Here is a 16,159-nt window from a genome sequence, read left to right on the forward strand (position 1 = left end):
TAAAGTACATTTCTAATCTGGTTGTAGACCTGTAATACAAGAACCACCTTCATTTTCTGATGAGAAAACAGGCTCAGAGAGGTTGAGGACCGTAACTCAAGTTCCGATAGACGGGGTGTGGTGGGTGTTAAAGATACAATCTAGGTCTCTAATCTCTTAAACCACTGCTTTTTTTTTTTTTTTTTTAAAGCATGTTTCTTTCCTTTCTCAGTTCTACTAATTGGCATTTTCTAAGTAAACTTTTACTGGTACTTATGTATTTTTAACTTTTCCTGAGAGGCATTTACAAATCAAATGAGAACCTTGTCATAGCTCATGTAGAAATTCCCAAGGGACTTCCTTGATGTTATCTATTTGCATCTCCTTTCTAGAGAAGAAAGTGCTGGCAATCTTTGAAAAACAACAATTGTCCTTTTACAAAATAATCAGAAAACAAAGTTGCCCTTTTTTGATTGTTCACTTTTTCAGGTCTCTTTGGTGACCACTGTTTCATCCTTTGTTCCTTTCCCAAGTCACTGACACTGATTTAAACAGCTGCAATCCATAGGACTTACTCTGAGAGGGTGTATGTGAGGCCATTCTACCTTATGCATCCAGAGTTACCAAAGTTGAATTTGAAATAATGAATCGTAATGTACATAATCATAATATCACATTGTGATTTTACATATTTTCTCTTTCCTTTGTTATGCATCTCTTCAGAGATTATCAGGGTCATATCCAGAATGAAATTTCAATTGTGGAATTTTATGACCATCAAAATTGGTTATTGTCCTGTAAATGTCATTCTATGATAAACGTACTTTTATTTTAAATGCAGTTAAGTATCTTCGACAAGCTAGTCACTATTCTGTGAGGGAGCTCTGTCCCTTAGAAATTGAAAAAATTGTCACTGAGCTCTCAGTGAAGACGAGGAATCCTATTACTCATCTCATATCTACTTTCTTTTTCATTCCTTACAAGAAGTTTTTTCAGTCCTTCTCAGTTCTCCTGGAATCTCCAATCTTTGCTCTCTTATCCTCTCTCTGTTATGAGATAGCTTCATCTCCTTCACGGAGAAAATAGAAACTGTCAGAAGAAAACTAGCTCAACTTCCACTGCCAAATCCATTAACATCCTTCATCTTCCTGCCTCTCCTGTATCCCCATATTATAATGGAAGAAATACCTCCCTCCAATCCAAGGCTCATCCTTCTGACTACTCTGGATCCCAACTCCTCCAGTCTTCTGGGGAGGCTCAGTCTACTGATTATTCCATCTGTTTTTTCTTTTAGTGGTATTTCCAACCACTCCTTCTCAACTAGCTCTTTCCCTTTATGGATTAAATGTACTCAGACCTCTCCTATAGTGAAAAAAAAAAAAAAATCCCTCAACCCTACTTTCCCTTCCTGTTAATACACTGCTACTCTCTTATCACACTGAAGTTTGTTGTAAGAGTTGTTATACATATTATTTCTCATTTATCTCCCACTTGATCCTCAATCCAATTACATCTAGCTTTCTTCCCCCTCAACTCTGAAATTACTTTCTGTACATTTATCAATCATTTGTGAATGAGATAGATAAACATTTAGTGATGAGAAAAGATGTTTTGATACAGTATTGAGTGAAAAGGTAGCTTACAAAGCATAATATAGCATAATCTATTGCCTTTATTTGGAATATAGTGCAATGAATTTTAACTTATCTATAGATTCATGTAATCATATCGTATACAGAAAAGTTCAGTCACTCCAAAGAACTCCTTCATTCTACTCCCCCTGCTTCTCAACTGATAACCTAATAATCATTGATCTAGTTTTTTCTTTTCAGTATTAGTTTTTGCTTTTCAAGAATGTTCTATAAATGGACTTTCTGCAAGTGTCTTCCTTTCCTCAGCCTAATGCCTTTGAGAGTAATCCAAATTGTTTTGCAGATCAATACTTCATTTTTTTAAAATTGATGAGCGATGTTCCATTGTATAGATGTATCAGTTTGCTTTCCATTCATCAATCGAAGGACATTTGAGTTTATTCCACTTTAGAGCAATTATGCATAGAGTTGCTGCAAAAGTTTGTTTACTATCTGAGTATCATTAGTATTTTTGATTTTAGCAATTCTAAGAGGTATGTAGTGTTATCATATCACAGTTTTAATATGCATTTCATTACTGGGGTAATATTCATGTGCCTCTTTGCCATTCATGTATCTTTGATTTTGTGTCTGTTCAAATCTTTAGCCTAGTTTTAAATTGGTTTGTTTTGTTTTCCTACTGTTAAATTTCTTGAGTTCTTTATTTTTTCTTATTACAAGTCCCTTGTTGGATATGTGATTTGCAGTTACTTTTTGCCACTCTTTAGCTTGCTGTTTCATTCTCTTAACAGTGTCTTAAACAGAGCAAAAGTTTTTCTGTTTCAATCCAGTCCAATTGATCAATTCTTTTTCTCTTATGGATTGTGATTTTGGTGACATCTTTAAGAATTTTCTGCCTAACCCTAGTTATAAAGATTTTCTCCTGTATTTTATTCTAGAAGTTTTATAGTTGTATATTATATATTTGGATCTGTGAACTTTATTAAGATCATTTCTATGAAGTTTGTATAGAGATTCATTTTGTTACAAATGGATGTCTGATTGTTCCAATATGATTTTGAAAAAAACTATCCTTTATTGTTTTTACATCTTTATAAAAAAATCAAATGGTGACATTTTCTCTGGATCTGTTTTAATTAATTAATTAATTTTAATTGGAGACTAATTACTTTACATTCTTGTGGTGGTTTTTGCCATGCATCAATCTGTTTTTGAACTCTGTTTTGTCTCATTATCTACCTCTTTCTTTGCTAATACTCCACTATATTGATTACTGTAGCTTTATCGCAAGTCCTAGAATAGGAGAGTAGTATTCTGTCACCGTTATTCTTCATTTAAAATTGTTTATTCTACTTTAGAATCAATCTATTATATGTGTAGAATTTTGCTTGAATTTTTATTGTCATTGGGGATAATGAAATCTTCATTATATAAAGACTTCCAATTCATGAACACAGTATGTCTATTCAGTTCTTCTTGTTTTACTTTCTCAGCGTTTTGTAATTTTCAGTATATATATTTTGTACATATTTTGTTAGAATTATACCTGAGTATTTTATTTTTTGTAACTGTTGTAAATATTTTTTAAAATTCAGTTTTCAGTTGTACATTGCTAGCTTGTAGAAATGCCATTGATTTCATAGGTTAATATTACAGTCTATTCACTTGCTAAACTCACCTGTTGTATCAAAATTTTGATGAGTTCCTTAGGATTTTATACATAGACAATCATCCTTTCCACAAATGGAACAATTTTATTTTTTCTTCTCCACTATGTGTGCCTTTTACTTCTTTTCTTTGTTTACTGGCAATAAATAGGACTTTCATTCAGTAGAGTGTTGTATAAGAGTGATGAGTGTCATTGTCTTGTTCTCTATTCTTAAGAGAAGGAAGGTAAACCTATTGTTAGCTGTGAGTTTTTGTGTAGGTGTCTTACAAGCTTGAAGAAGTTCCCTTCTATTTCTGGTTTGCTTATTTTTTTTCACTGTAAGTTGATATGAATTTTGTCAAATGCTCTTTCTGCATCACTTGGTATGATAATATGATTTTCCTTCATTAGACTGTCAATATGATGGATTAGGTTGATTGCTTTTTAAATATTAAAGCAGCCTTACATTCCCAGGATAAGCCTTACTTGGTTATGTATTATCTTTTGTATTTCTGCATTCAATTTGCTAATATGCTCTTGAAGATTTTTACATATATATTCACAAGCAATATTTGGTCTTTAGTTTTCTTTTTTAGTAGGGTCTCTTTCTGGTTTTGTTATCAGAGTAATTTTGGCCTCATAAAGTGCTTTGAGGAATGTTCCTTTTTCTTCTATTTTCTGGGAGAGGTTATGTATAAATGAAGTTAATTTTGTCTTTAAGTGTTTCAATTTGCCAGTGAAACCATTTGATCTTGAAGATTTCTTTTCCATAAGAAAACTTAAGTAGGAATTCAATTTCTTTTATAATTTTAGGACAATTTAGGTAACATATTTCATCTTGTGTGAGTTCCATTATTTTCTAGGGTTTGAATTGGTCATTTCATCTAAGTTGTTAAATGTAGATGCAAAGAGTTGTACACATTTATTTTCTCATTATCCTTTTCATGTCTGCTGGGTATATAGTGATATTCTTTCTTTCATCTGATGCTGGCAATCTGTGTCTTCTCTGTTTGTCAGTCTTGCTAGAAATTTATCAATTTGTTGATGTTTTCAAAGAATAAACTTTTGTTTCATTGATTTTCTTTATTGTTTCCTATTTTCAATATAATTATTTCTCATTTTAACTTCTTAATTTATTTTCCTCTACATTCTTTACATTTATTTTGCTCTTTTTTTTTTCTGGTTTCCTAAAGTAGAGGCTTAGATTATTGATTTGAGACCTCTCTTCTTTTCTAATACAAACATTTATGCTGTAAGCTTTCCTCTAGGCACTGCTTCAACTGCATCTCACAAATTATGGTGTTGTATTTTCTCCTGGAGCTATCCTTGTCTATACTCTGGTGTACACTGTGGGTTGGCTAGAGAATACTGGAGGCAGGGAGAAATGGTAAACTTACTGCTGGTGTTGTGCAATTTTGAATTCTGTTCTTCATCCCTAATCGCTCTGCTACTGTTTACTTCCCAGAGTCCTCAGAAAGCTGTTTTATGCATTTTGTTTAGATTTTATAGCTCTGTTTATTATAGTTAACAAGGCAGAGTGAGTCTTACCCAGACTCAGAATCTTCCTTAACCTTTTAAGTCCTTAAAAATTACTTTATTTTTGTTTAAAGACTCAACAGTGGAGGATGGTTAGCTTTGTATTTCTAATGCTATACCCAGAGCTTTTCCATGTTGAGTCTGATGCTCTGAATATCCAGGGTCAGCTGTCCATTGATGAATTTTAGGTCAGTAAATCCTATGCAAGTGTTCAGAGTTGTTTCAACTCTCAGACTGTCAGTGACACTGGACACTGCCAATCACAGACTCCTTGGTACACTCTTTCCACGACTTCCATACTTCCACAATCTCTAATTTTTCTTCTTCTCCCACCAAACATTCCTTTAATGTGGCTTCTTCTGGATCTTTGCTGTAGACTCATAGTTTTTCTCATTCCACAAGGCAGACTCATCATTCTGGCACTCACTTTTCCTTGAGTATGCTTATGGTTTTTCAGTATTTATCTTTAGTCCAGCACTTTCTCCTGGGTTCCATATAAATGTAATTTCTTTCTAGATGTTTCTGTTTCTATATATTGTAGGCACTACAGAATCACATTTCCCTGTCTCAATAAAGGACACCCCTATACATTGAATTGCCAACTAGAAATAGAAATATTCTTAAATATCCACTGTTAGTTCCTTCCTACAACATTAACTCAATTACTGAATTTATTCCTTTTTATTTTTGCATCAATCCCCATATCTTAAGGCTTCCGGAATTCACCTCTGCTTTGTCTTCCTACTGCCTGCCACCTTGTCTGGGCTATTCTACTGTCTTCTAAAATATTTTACCCAGTTCATTTGCACTTACTTTTGCTTCCTCCCAGTCCATTTTATTGTACAGCCAGAGTGATCTCTGAGAAATATAAATTTTACATTATCACTTTCCTCTCTAAATTTTATAAAATGTTCAATTGCCTAATGTTTCATTTCTTAAATGCTATTAAAGGTATTTTGCAATGTACCATGTTATCCTCAAAAATCACTCAGTCTCTTGGCATTAGTTTCCTATCACTGCATAACAAACTGCTATAAAATTTAGCAAATTAAAACAATACGTATTTAGTATTTCTTAGTTTCTGTGAGGCAGAAATTTGGCCATGGCTTACTGGAGACTTCCGCTTCAAGGTCTCTCATTAGGCTTCAGTTAAAGTGTTGGCCTGAGCTAGGCTCCTAGGTGAAGGCTCACCTGAGGACAGATTTGCTTCCAAGCTTATTTACGTGATTGCTGACAGGATTCAGTTCCTTAATTGTTGTTGCAACTGAGAGCCTCAGTTCTTCCTTGGATTTTGGCTAGAAGCCTCCTTCTTCACGTGGACCTCTCCAACAACTTGCTTCATCAAAGTCAAAAGGAGTCTCCTGGCAGCACAGAAGTCATCTTTTTTTAGCCGAATCACAGAAAGGACATCCCATCACAGGCGAGGTCTCACTCACTCTTAATGAGCATGAATGCCAGTAGGTATGGGTCTTAGAGTCCCAAAGGAACCTTCTTTTTCTAATTTCCTCTCTTAATTTCTCTGTGCTGCTTTCTGAATTATTACCTAAACTTTTCCAACTTACCAATTCTCTATTCAGTGGTGTCTAGTCTACTGTTTAACCTACATATTGCATTTCTTCAGTTACGATATTTTTCATTTCTATGATTTTCACTTGAATTGAAACATGCCAATTCTCTTTTCCTCAAATCCCTTATTCTTGTTTTCTTTTCTATTTGGATGTTTTAATTAACTTATTTTGAAGCCCCCTTCAATTTTCTCTTTCGTTTTTTTTTCTTAGTTAAGAATCTACCCACTTCTCCATCTTCTGACCATCTCTCATGGCAGTAATCCCTATGTGCTTTGTAATTTTTTTATGTCTGTAAGTATGTCTTCAGTGGGACTTACCTTACTTGGAAACACATGGAAATTCCATTTATGTTCAAGTTTCTAGAGACATCACTGTAAGATTGATTTTTCAGTTGCTCCTAAGACCTTATAATACATACAGGTTCTAAAACATTTTCTTTCTTAATCTTCTAGGAACTACTCTTCCTTGGTTTTCCTCCTTCTTTACTACCATTCCTTCTCATTTGTCATTATTGGCTCTATTTCATTCAGCTTCTTGACTCTAAATATTGTAATTCTACCATGAGCTCTGTCCTATATACTCTTCTCTTTTCAAGGAATCTCCAGTCACTTGGCTTTAAATTTTATCCATACTGGATGATTCACAAATCTGTCGCTCTCCAACCATGAAGTATATACTTATTAAATTTCTAATTCAACATCTCCACTTTGATCTTTAATAGGCATCTGAATCTTAAAATTTCTGAAATGTTTACCTGAATATATTCATAATGTTGAAGTGAAGAGGTAACATTTGAAGACAAAAAAATAAAACTTATCCCAAAGTTAGGACCACTAACTCAGTGGTCCTCAACTTCAGAGTTGGGATGTGAGAAAATTTTGATTAGAAATCCAGATTTGTAAGCTACCTTTGCAAAGAGTCTGCTATGGTATTTCTCAGCTAAGATATGGGGATCTGAGTCTTAATATCCCAGGTAATTTTGATGCAGGGATCTAAGCACAACACTTTGAAAAACTTTTTCTTTCCTAATGTCTTTGGTAGGGTTCCTAATAGTGATGCCAACTTGGTTCTCATTACTCAGGGACAAGGCAGGACTGAGTCTTTTCACATATACAACTGGATAGGGCTGGAAATTCTGGTTGTGTTTCAATTGCACTTAAAATTAGATTTTTTTTCATCTTTCTCTATAGGCCTATTTTCGTACAAGAGACCTTATTAGTTGGACTCACCTTTTCTATTTTTTGGGGATTGATATCACATGTTGTATGTTTAGCCACCCAGTCATGTCCAACTCTTTGCGACCCTTTGCACCATAGCCTGCCAGGCTCCTCTGTCCATGGGATTTTTCAGGCAAGAATGCTGGAGTGGGTTGCCATTTCCTTCTCAAGATCGAACCTGCATCTCCTGTGTCTTGTGCATTGCAGGTGGATTCTTTACCCACTGAGTCATCGGGGAAGCCTGATATCATATAAAAAGAAAGATTGAAGATAAATGTCTCAGGTCTTCATTAATTTTTCCCCTTCTCATAAATCCGTGTTTTCTGATCTTCTGAGCTACTTCGTTTTCTTAGTGAAACTCTTTGCCATCCCCTACCATGTTTTTTTTTTTTTTTCCTTTTTCCTCTTCTCAAATCTTGCAAGGACTTCCAGTCTTTTTTGCATGTTAATTTTTTAATTAACACGCCTATTTCTATAGCACTATCTTGTCAGATAGGGTTATAATCCCTCTTTTTGGTAGGAGATCCAATCCCTCAGGTGAGAAACGTAAATTCATTCAAGTGTGCAATATGCATTTCTGAAACAAGGGACCATCTTTAAGTGAGGCATGTTTACAAAGTCAGCTAAGATAAAAATAGGATCTCCATTCTGTTTCTTAACCTTAAGGTGACCACTCCGTTGTTGCTCTTTACAATGTCAGACTCAGTCCTCTAAGAGGGGAGGGAGGAAACTGTTCACCTATAGTATAGAAATACTGTGGGACAGTGGCCCCAGCCTTTTTGGCGCCAGGGATCAGTTTCGTGGAAGAGAGTTTTTCCATGGACAGGCCTGACAGGGGATGGTTTGGGGATGATTCAAGTGCATTACAGTTATTGTGTACTTTATTTCTGTTATTGTTACATCAGCTCTACTTTATATCATCAGATATTAGACCCTGGAGGCTGGGGGCCCCTACTGTAGGACACTACAATATAATTTATTAAATCACTTTTAGTAAAATTTAAACAAACATTTGTGGTCAGAAAGTTAATATATCTCTAAAACATTTTATCACCATTCTCCATTAATAAAACACAGCAAGAATATTAACAGTGGAGGACCATATTCATTTATATATGTTCCTAATGACAGTGTCATTTCCAAATCTGAGGAATTCCTACTTCATTCAGAGAAACAAAGTTTATAGTTATTTCAAGGTCACACTATCTAATCATCATTGTTGGTGAATGGTTATAGTAAATTGATTTCTTTTTCTAAAAAGTTACAGTCTATTCAGCATACTGAGGATTGAAGACATGAGGACTAGTCTCTATTACTGTCTCAGAATTCACATAGAATTTAATTGTGATTGGAATGATCTAAAAGCCTAAAGGCACTGGGACCCAATGGTCTCCAAACAATTACATTATGGTGAATGCAGTTGAGCTTACTGAAAAAAAATAACCTGTCTTCTTATCCCTAAGTGAGAGTTGAGAGCATATTGGTAAAATAACATTACTGAAAGTGCTGTAAATATATGCTGGTCACAGAGGCTTGATGGGGGGGAAAGCTATAAAAACTAGAAATTTCTCTACTATAAATATTTGGTAAGAATTCAAGGCACCCCAGAATTCTTATAAAAAGAGGGAAGTCATCTTCTGGGGAGAGCATTTTTACAGCTTATTTTTGCCATAGGCATCCTGAGGGAAAATCTGTGGTGCCTAGGTTGCCAGGTACAACGTGGATGGCATTATTATGTTGTGATCTGTTCAATCCGCTTGTCGTCTTATATAGAAGACCTTATTTGCTTTTCTAATTGGCATGTGACCTAGTGATACTCTTTAGACTTACATGTATATGTTATCTGTTTCCTTCTGTGGCCAATGATAAAAAGAATAAAAGAGCTATTCAAGTCAATGGATATTTACCTAACAGACAAAATAAAAGAGAATGTATTACTTTATCGGGATAGCTAAGTAAGAAGGGGAGAATGGATATTATACAACTGGGAGTTGCTACCACAATGAGTATACTCAGCCTTCTGCCCTTAGTCAGCTTCAAATAGTATACAAGTATTAAAAATTACACATAATTGATTATAAAATATCAGCAGGATAAAAGAAGTATGAAATAAGAATTGTATGAAATGCTATTGATTAAAGGGAGGAAAGCTTGAATATGATATAAAGGGTTGTCATTTGAGGAATAGGTAGGACATCCAGGAAGAGTTGATCAACAAGGTGTTAGAGCCATGCATTTAGATAAAGGAGGAAATTCCTAACTAAAAGATGCATTAGAACATCTGAAATATAGGACTTTTTCAAACTATACCCACTTCTGTGTACCCAAAATCTCTGACATGCCTCCATGCCACCAAGTGTGTTCTCTTTATTGGGGATAATGGAGTAGGGATGAAAATGGAGAGTAACTGATCTAAATCCTTCACAAGTCTTAAAGCTTTCTAAGAACAGGTAATTCTCTTTATCAGATAATCTATTCAGCTCAGTGAAGAAGGTCTTTGATTTTTGCTTCTTCTTCTTCCCCCTTTCAGGATGCCTTGCAAAAAATAATGATCACTTCTTGGCAATTCGTCAGAAGAAGAGTGGGAAGCCAGCATTCATTTATCACCACTCACAAGACATTGAGAAGAGCCTGGATATAGCTCCACAAAAGATACACAAACATAACTACCATTCCTCTTCTGAAGCTCAAATAGGCAGACACCACCAAATTGTTAATTCAGCATTTCCTAAACCCGCATATGACCCATCTCTCAATCTGTTGGCCATGGCTGGTCAAGACCTTGAAGTGGAAAACCGCCCAGTCCCAGCAGCAAATGTGATTGTGGTGGTAAGTATTGCATTTAACTGATGCTGATGCTTTCCTCTGTGGTTGATGCTTTCAAACAAATGAAACCTAATGGTGACAAGTTATCACTGGATCTCAATGACTATTTACCATAGCATTTCTTATTCTCTGGTGTTTCCTTTTTGTTAATTGATTATTATCTGTTGGCTTCCTCTTGAATGTAGGCCCATAAAATAAGAAACTGTCTGTATCTTCTCTGCACAGCCCAATGCAAGGTGCACAGTGGGTGCTTAATAATTTGAACAAAAAATTGTATCAGGAAGTCTTTACTTATGTTGATTCATATCCTGCAGTTTTGGATCATATCCTGCGCTTAGCCTCCTGCCTTCTGTGATAATTTGCTCTAAGTAGATTGGCTTGAGTCTGAGTTTATATATATAAATTGTTGTTGTTGTTGCTTAGTTGTTAAGTCATGTCCGACTCTTTTGCGACCCCATGGACTGTAGCCCACCATGCTCCTCTGTCCATAGGATTTTCCAGGCAATACTGGAGTGGGTTGCTGTTTCCTTCTCCAGGGGGTCTTCCCAACTTAGGGATCAAATCTGCATCTCATGCATTGGTAGGTGGATTCCACCACTGAGCCACCAGGAAAGCCCATATATATACATAGTATTTATTAAAGATAACCTGGTCACTTGATTCAAATGGTAAGAAATGAAGGGACCCTGAAAGGGAAGAAGTGATGATGAAGGAGGGGAATTCTCTAACTGGAGGAGATAAAGTGGTTGGGAAGTAATTGATGGATAATATTCCTAATATCAGTGAACAAGCATCACCTTTTATTAATCAAGGTGATGTAGTGGGTCCATTGTTCGCATTCTTAGTATTTGTAACCTAGACCAGAGGGTCCCAATTTCTGGAAGTATCATAAACTTATGCTAAGGTTGACAGAGCATTTGGACTACAGTCCCTCTCAAATTTAAAATTACGATAGGAGGATTCACATTAAAACTACAAAGCAGTAGCTAAATGAGTGTTGATCACATTTCTGTCTCCAAATATAACCAAGTATGTTGACTTTTAAGATGATTCAGTGAAACCATGTTTGCATTTTGGCAACCTCTCTATAAGCCTAATGTAATGAAAATTAATAACCTTTTTTTCCTTTTCTTTACTTTTTTATCTACCACATATATGACAGCTAAGTATGGAGAATCAAAGATCCATTCATTGATGTTTTCAACTAGCATGCACTTAATATTTATTATGATCCAGCCATCATTTCAAGTATCTAGAAATACCCATCATTTGAGGTATCTACAAATGAAATGGAGTCTTTTGTTTTGGTTGGGAAATGTCTGGGAGGAATGTTGGTAACCAAAAAAAAATCATAAATTGAGAACATAATATGAGCTTTTGTTAAGGAAAAATATGTGGGTCATTTTGCTGCTTGAAAAACTCAGACAAATTTTCTGCATTTACATGAGTAACAGATGTTCTGAAGGTAAAAGCCATGCACTGTGTCTACTGAGTGAAGACAAATGATATTAATGTTGCTGTATCTCTACATGATTGTGCTAATGCTCGGACTCAGGAGAGATATTTCCTCTAGTGACCATCATACACTCATTGTTATCAACTCTTAAAGTCATTATGAATTACAGATCAAGAGGTTTGTTCTATCTTCTGATGTCATGTACTGTCGAGTTAATTTAATATTATGGAGGATAAAAGGCATCAATGAGGAATTCTGGCAGGTCATTTCACTTTTAGTCCATCTGTGGTTTAGAGATTCATGAAGAAGCTGTGCTTTTTCTTTGGGGTGATGATGACATGGAGGCAATAGGCAATTTTGCTGCATTAGCCTTCACTAACCTCTCTTGGTCTAGACTCTAACCATTCTGTGGCTCTGATAGCTGGCAACAACAATTACTAGTGCTAATGTTTCCTGTAATCCACTTACATTACTTATGCACATGATGATTTACTAGGAAAACCAGGGAAGTTGGGTTATTTTTACATAAATCAATAATTTTCAGCTTGCTCAAAAAGCAGAGTGTCAACATTTAATCAACTATCAGCTGGATTGATGGTTCATTCTATACAGAAAGGAGAGTTAGGAATGGAACATACGTAGTGAAAGGGAGATATTTCAGCTGCTAAATGACTTTGGTAGAGTAATTGGTATATGTTTGCACACGTGTGTGTGTGTGTATGTGTATAGAAAATATTGCAGTGATACCAAATAATTATTTTGTGGCTTAATTTATACCAAAATGAGTAGTATCAATAAGTATTCATTTCCTGAATTGGGGAAAATTATTGCAGTCTTTTTCAGCCAGGGTAAAAACCTACTCCCAACTTCCAAAATATACATGTAAATAACTTTTAAGACTTCCTAGCTTAGAGGAGAGATCACTTGTTTCTTTCTCTCTCACTTATTCCTGACGTCTTTAAGACCATGAATTTTAAAATAAAAAATTTAACAAGGACTTGAAAGTTGCATGTATCCTTCTTATTTTCCTGATTCCTGTTGTTGGCACAAAGCATTTCAGAAAACATTCATCCCCAAATGATTTTTTTTTCCTTTTTTTCTTTCCTTTATAATCAGGAAAACCTGTAGTTTATTTATTCCAGGGAGAGGACAGCACAATTAAAATGTTTATCCTAAAGCATGCTAACTATGTTCCAGAAGCTCAATTAAGAAGCTGTTCTGATTTTTGTACAAAGAAGAAATATGAATATCCTCAAGGTCAAGGCTGTGGTAGGAGTTAAAAAAAAAAATGGCTCTAGCCAAACATGTGCTGAGAATTCCATCAATATACATCAGGTCACAAGGCTACCATGTTAAGAAAGAGGGAAGTCAGGGTGTGAGGGAAAATGGAAGCGTAGAAGACGATGCAAGCTTTTCCAGTTCAGCAAGTTCAGCGTAGATTGCTGAGTGAAGAAGGCTTTAGCTTGGGCAAAATATGAGAAGACTGGGGAATAGGAAGGTTTTGGAATATAAAGGGTGAGGATTATATAGTAAGATTATAGCTTACTCCACAGAATGGATTTGAGAGAAGGAAAAGGGATAGGAGGAGGAGGAAGAGAAGGGGATGAAGAAGGAAAGGGAAGGAGAGAGGACAGGAGAGGAAGGAGGGGAGAAAAGGAGGGAAGAAAGGAGGGGAGGGAGGGAAAGGAGAAGGAGAAGAAAGTAGAAGATATAGCAGCAGTTCTTAGGGCAGTGGGAAGACTTTTGTGAGCACATAAGACCATGGAGAGTCTCCAGGAGCCCAAGATGGTCTCTATGGGATTCCTAGAATCCCAAAGCTTCTTGTCTCACTCACCACTCACCCAGACCATTACCCAGACTATCAACTAAATTAAGTTACTTACTTACTTCATCCGTGAACGGTTTGTGGCCAGCTAATAAAATAAGGCACATTATCTCAAACTAAAACCATATGCCTCACCTGTAGAACATCCCTAAAAACCCACCATCTGTTTACAAGAGGGGAGGTTACCTGAAAAAACATTGGGACACTATTAACAAGTAAAGGCAGAATAGATGCCAGAGAGCAGCTAAATGTATGCAAAAGCAGAAGATCTGGACTTCAGTTTTTATTAAGATGTGATAGTGCCTTCAAGAAATAATGAGGATATGACAGCTTACAACTTGTCCTCAAGAATATGATTCTTGTACCAAAAAATATATGACTAAAGTCATACTGACAGTAGCCCAAACAAGCAGCAAATACACTCTTATGTAGGATAAAATTAAATAAAGGTGCTTGGGCTATGTCCTAACACTCAGACTTTTTGCCTATGAGGACTATGATTTAGCGCAATCTTTTGGACCCAGGATATTTTATCCCAAGAAAGTTCTGAACTTATGAAAACCACTCTAGCCTGTATACTTCTTGGTGCATGTATGCATGCTTGGTCTCTCAGTAGTGTCCAAGTCTTTTGCGACCCCATGAAGTGTAGCCTGTCAGGCTCCTCTCTCCATGGAATTCTCCAGGCAAGAGTACTGGAGTGGGTTGCCATTTCCTCCACCAGGGAATCTTCCTAACCCAGGGATCAAACCCGTGTCTCTTGGGTCTCTGGGGTTGGCAGTTAGATTCCTTACCACTAGCACCGTCTGAGAAGCCCATACTTCTTGATGTTGCTACTGCTGCTGCTAAGTCGCTTCAATCATGTCCGACTCTGTGCGACCCCATAGACAGCAGCCCACCAGGCTCCTCTGTCCCTGGGATTCTCCAGGCAAGAACACTGGAGTGGGTTGCCATTTCCTTCTCCATACTTCTTGATAGTGACTGCTTATATGGTGGGGACCAAGATGGCTGCATTCATGCGTAGGCTAAGTGATTGCAGACAGTGGAGTGATGGTCATTGTGGGCAAGCTCACGGAAGGTGGGAAGCAAATGCAGGCTTTGAGAAAATTATGAATTATTGTGTGTCAAGCATATTCAGGATCTGACAGTAAGTACCAAGTCCAAAATATTAAATAGATGCAAGAAATAAGCCTAATGCAATGTAATGTCTTCCAATGCAGTCCTGAGAACTAGTCCCAAGTTCCTAAAGAAGATGAATATAAAAAACCTCAAAGAAAAATCTCTACCATTGTTTTTTAATGTTGAGCTTTTGTTACTTTATTTTTAATTGAGGGATAGTTGCATTACAATACTATGTTGGTTTCTGCCATACATCAACATTAATCAGCCATAGATATACATATGTCCCCTCCATCTTGAGCCTCCCCCCCACCTCCCACCCTATCCCACTCTTCTAGTTTGTTACAGAGCCCTGGTTTGAGTTCCTTGAGTCATACAGCATATTTTTACCAACTATCTATTTTATATATGGTAGTGCTGTGTTGTGCTGTGTGTGCTCAGTGGTATCCAACTCTTTGCACCCCGTGGACTGTAGCTCACCAGGCTCCTTTGTCCATGGAATTTTTCAGGCAAGAATACTGGAGTGGGTTGCCATTTCCTTCTCCAGGTGATCTTCCCAGACAAGGGATCGAACCCATGTCTCCTACATTTCCTGCATTGGCCAGCAGATTCTTTACCAATGAGCCACTGGGAAGGCCAAAATGTAGTTACATATAGTTAATATAGTATGTTTTATATTATGTGACTTTTAATGAAATAAATTTTTTTTTTAAATGGGTTGCTAGGTCTTATCTGCCTTTTAATGGATAAAACTACAGAGGGCTTGAAATCACTGGAGACTGTCTTGGAGCTTGGGTGCCACAATCTTCAAAGCAAAACTGGAGTATCTTTTTATTACGCTATTGCTTATTATGTACTTCTACCTGTAAACTTCTGGGAACATGACATATAAACTTCAGGAAAGGTAGCTGTGTGCTAAAACCATATTACTGCAGAAATTGCATCATATATTGTAAAAGGGGAAGAAACTGTGTCAATAAAGAATCTTTGAGCCTTAAAAAAACCCTCATGATTGGTGGCAATTTACAGGCAAAAAAATCAAAACCCTAAATCAATGTTTCTCCAAGTTATACAATTACTAAAAGGTGCTACAGGCAAAATTCAAATTTGTCTGACTTAAAACTCAAACATTTTATTTTTAACAGAAGTTATTTGGTTTGCTTACTCCTTGGAAGGAAAGTTATGACCAACCTAGATAGCATATTCAAAAGCAGAGACATTACTCTGCCAACAAAGGTTCGTCTAGTCAAGGCTATGGTTTTTCCTGTGGTCATGTATGGATGTGAGAGTTGGACTGTGAAGAAGGCTGAGCACCGAAGAATTGATGCTTAGGAACTGTGGTGTTGGAGAAGACTCTTGAGAGTCCCTTGGACTGCAAGGAGATCCAACCCTGTCT

General features: G+C 36.4%; 1 protein-coding gene across 1 annotated transcript in view; it reads left to right on the forward strand.

Moving 5' to 3' along the window:
• PTPRR (protein tyrosine phosphatase, receptor type, R) overlaps positions 1–16,159 on the forward strand; it is a 276,685-nt gene that overhangs the window by 15,610 nt on the left and 244,916 nt on the right. Inside the window, exon 2 of the mRNA XM_010841511.1 lies at positions 10,071–10,369. Within this exon, the coding sequence (XP_010839813.1) occupies positions 10,071–10,369 (299 nt within the window). The remainder of the gene's footprint in view (positions 1–10,070; positions 10,370–16,159) is intronic.

Source organism: Bison bison, unplaced genomic scaffold (genome assembly GCF_000754665.1).
Source record: "Bison bison bison isolate TAMUID 2011002044 unplaced genomic scaffold, Bison_UMD1.0 scf7180017864163, whole genome shotgun sequence".
Taxonomy (NCBI): domain Eukaryota; kingdom Metazoa; phylum Chordata; class Mammalia; order Artiodactyla; family Bovidae; genus Bison; species Bison bison.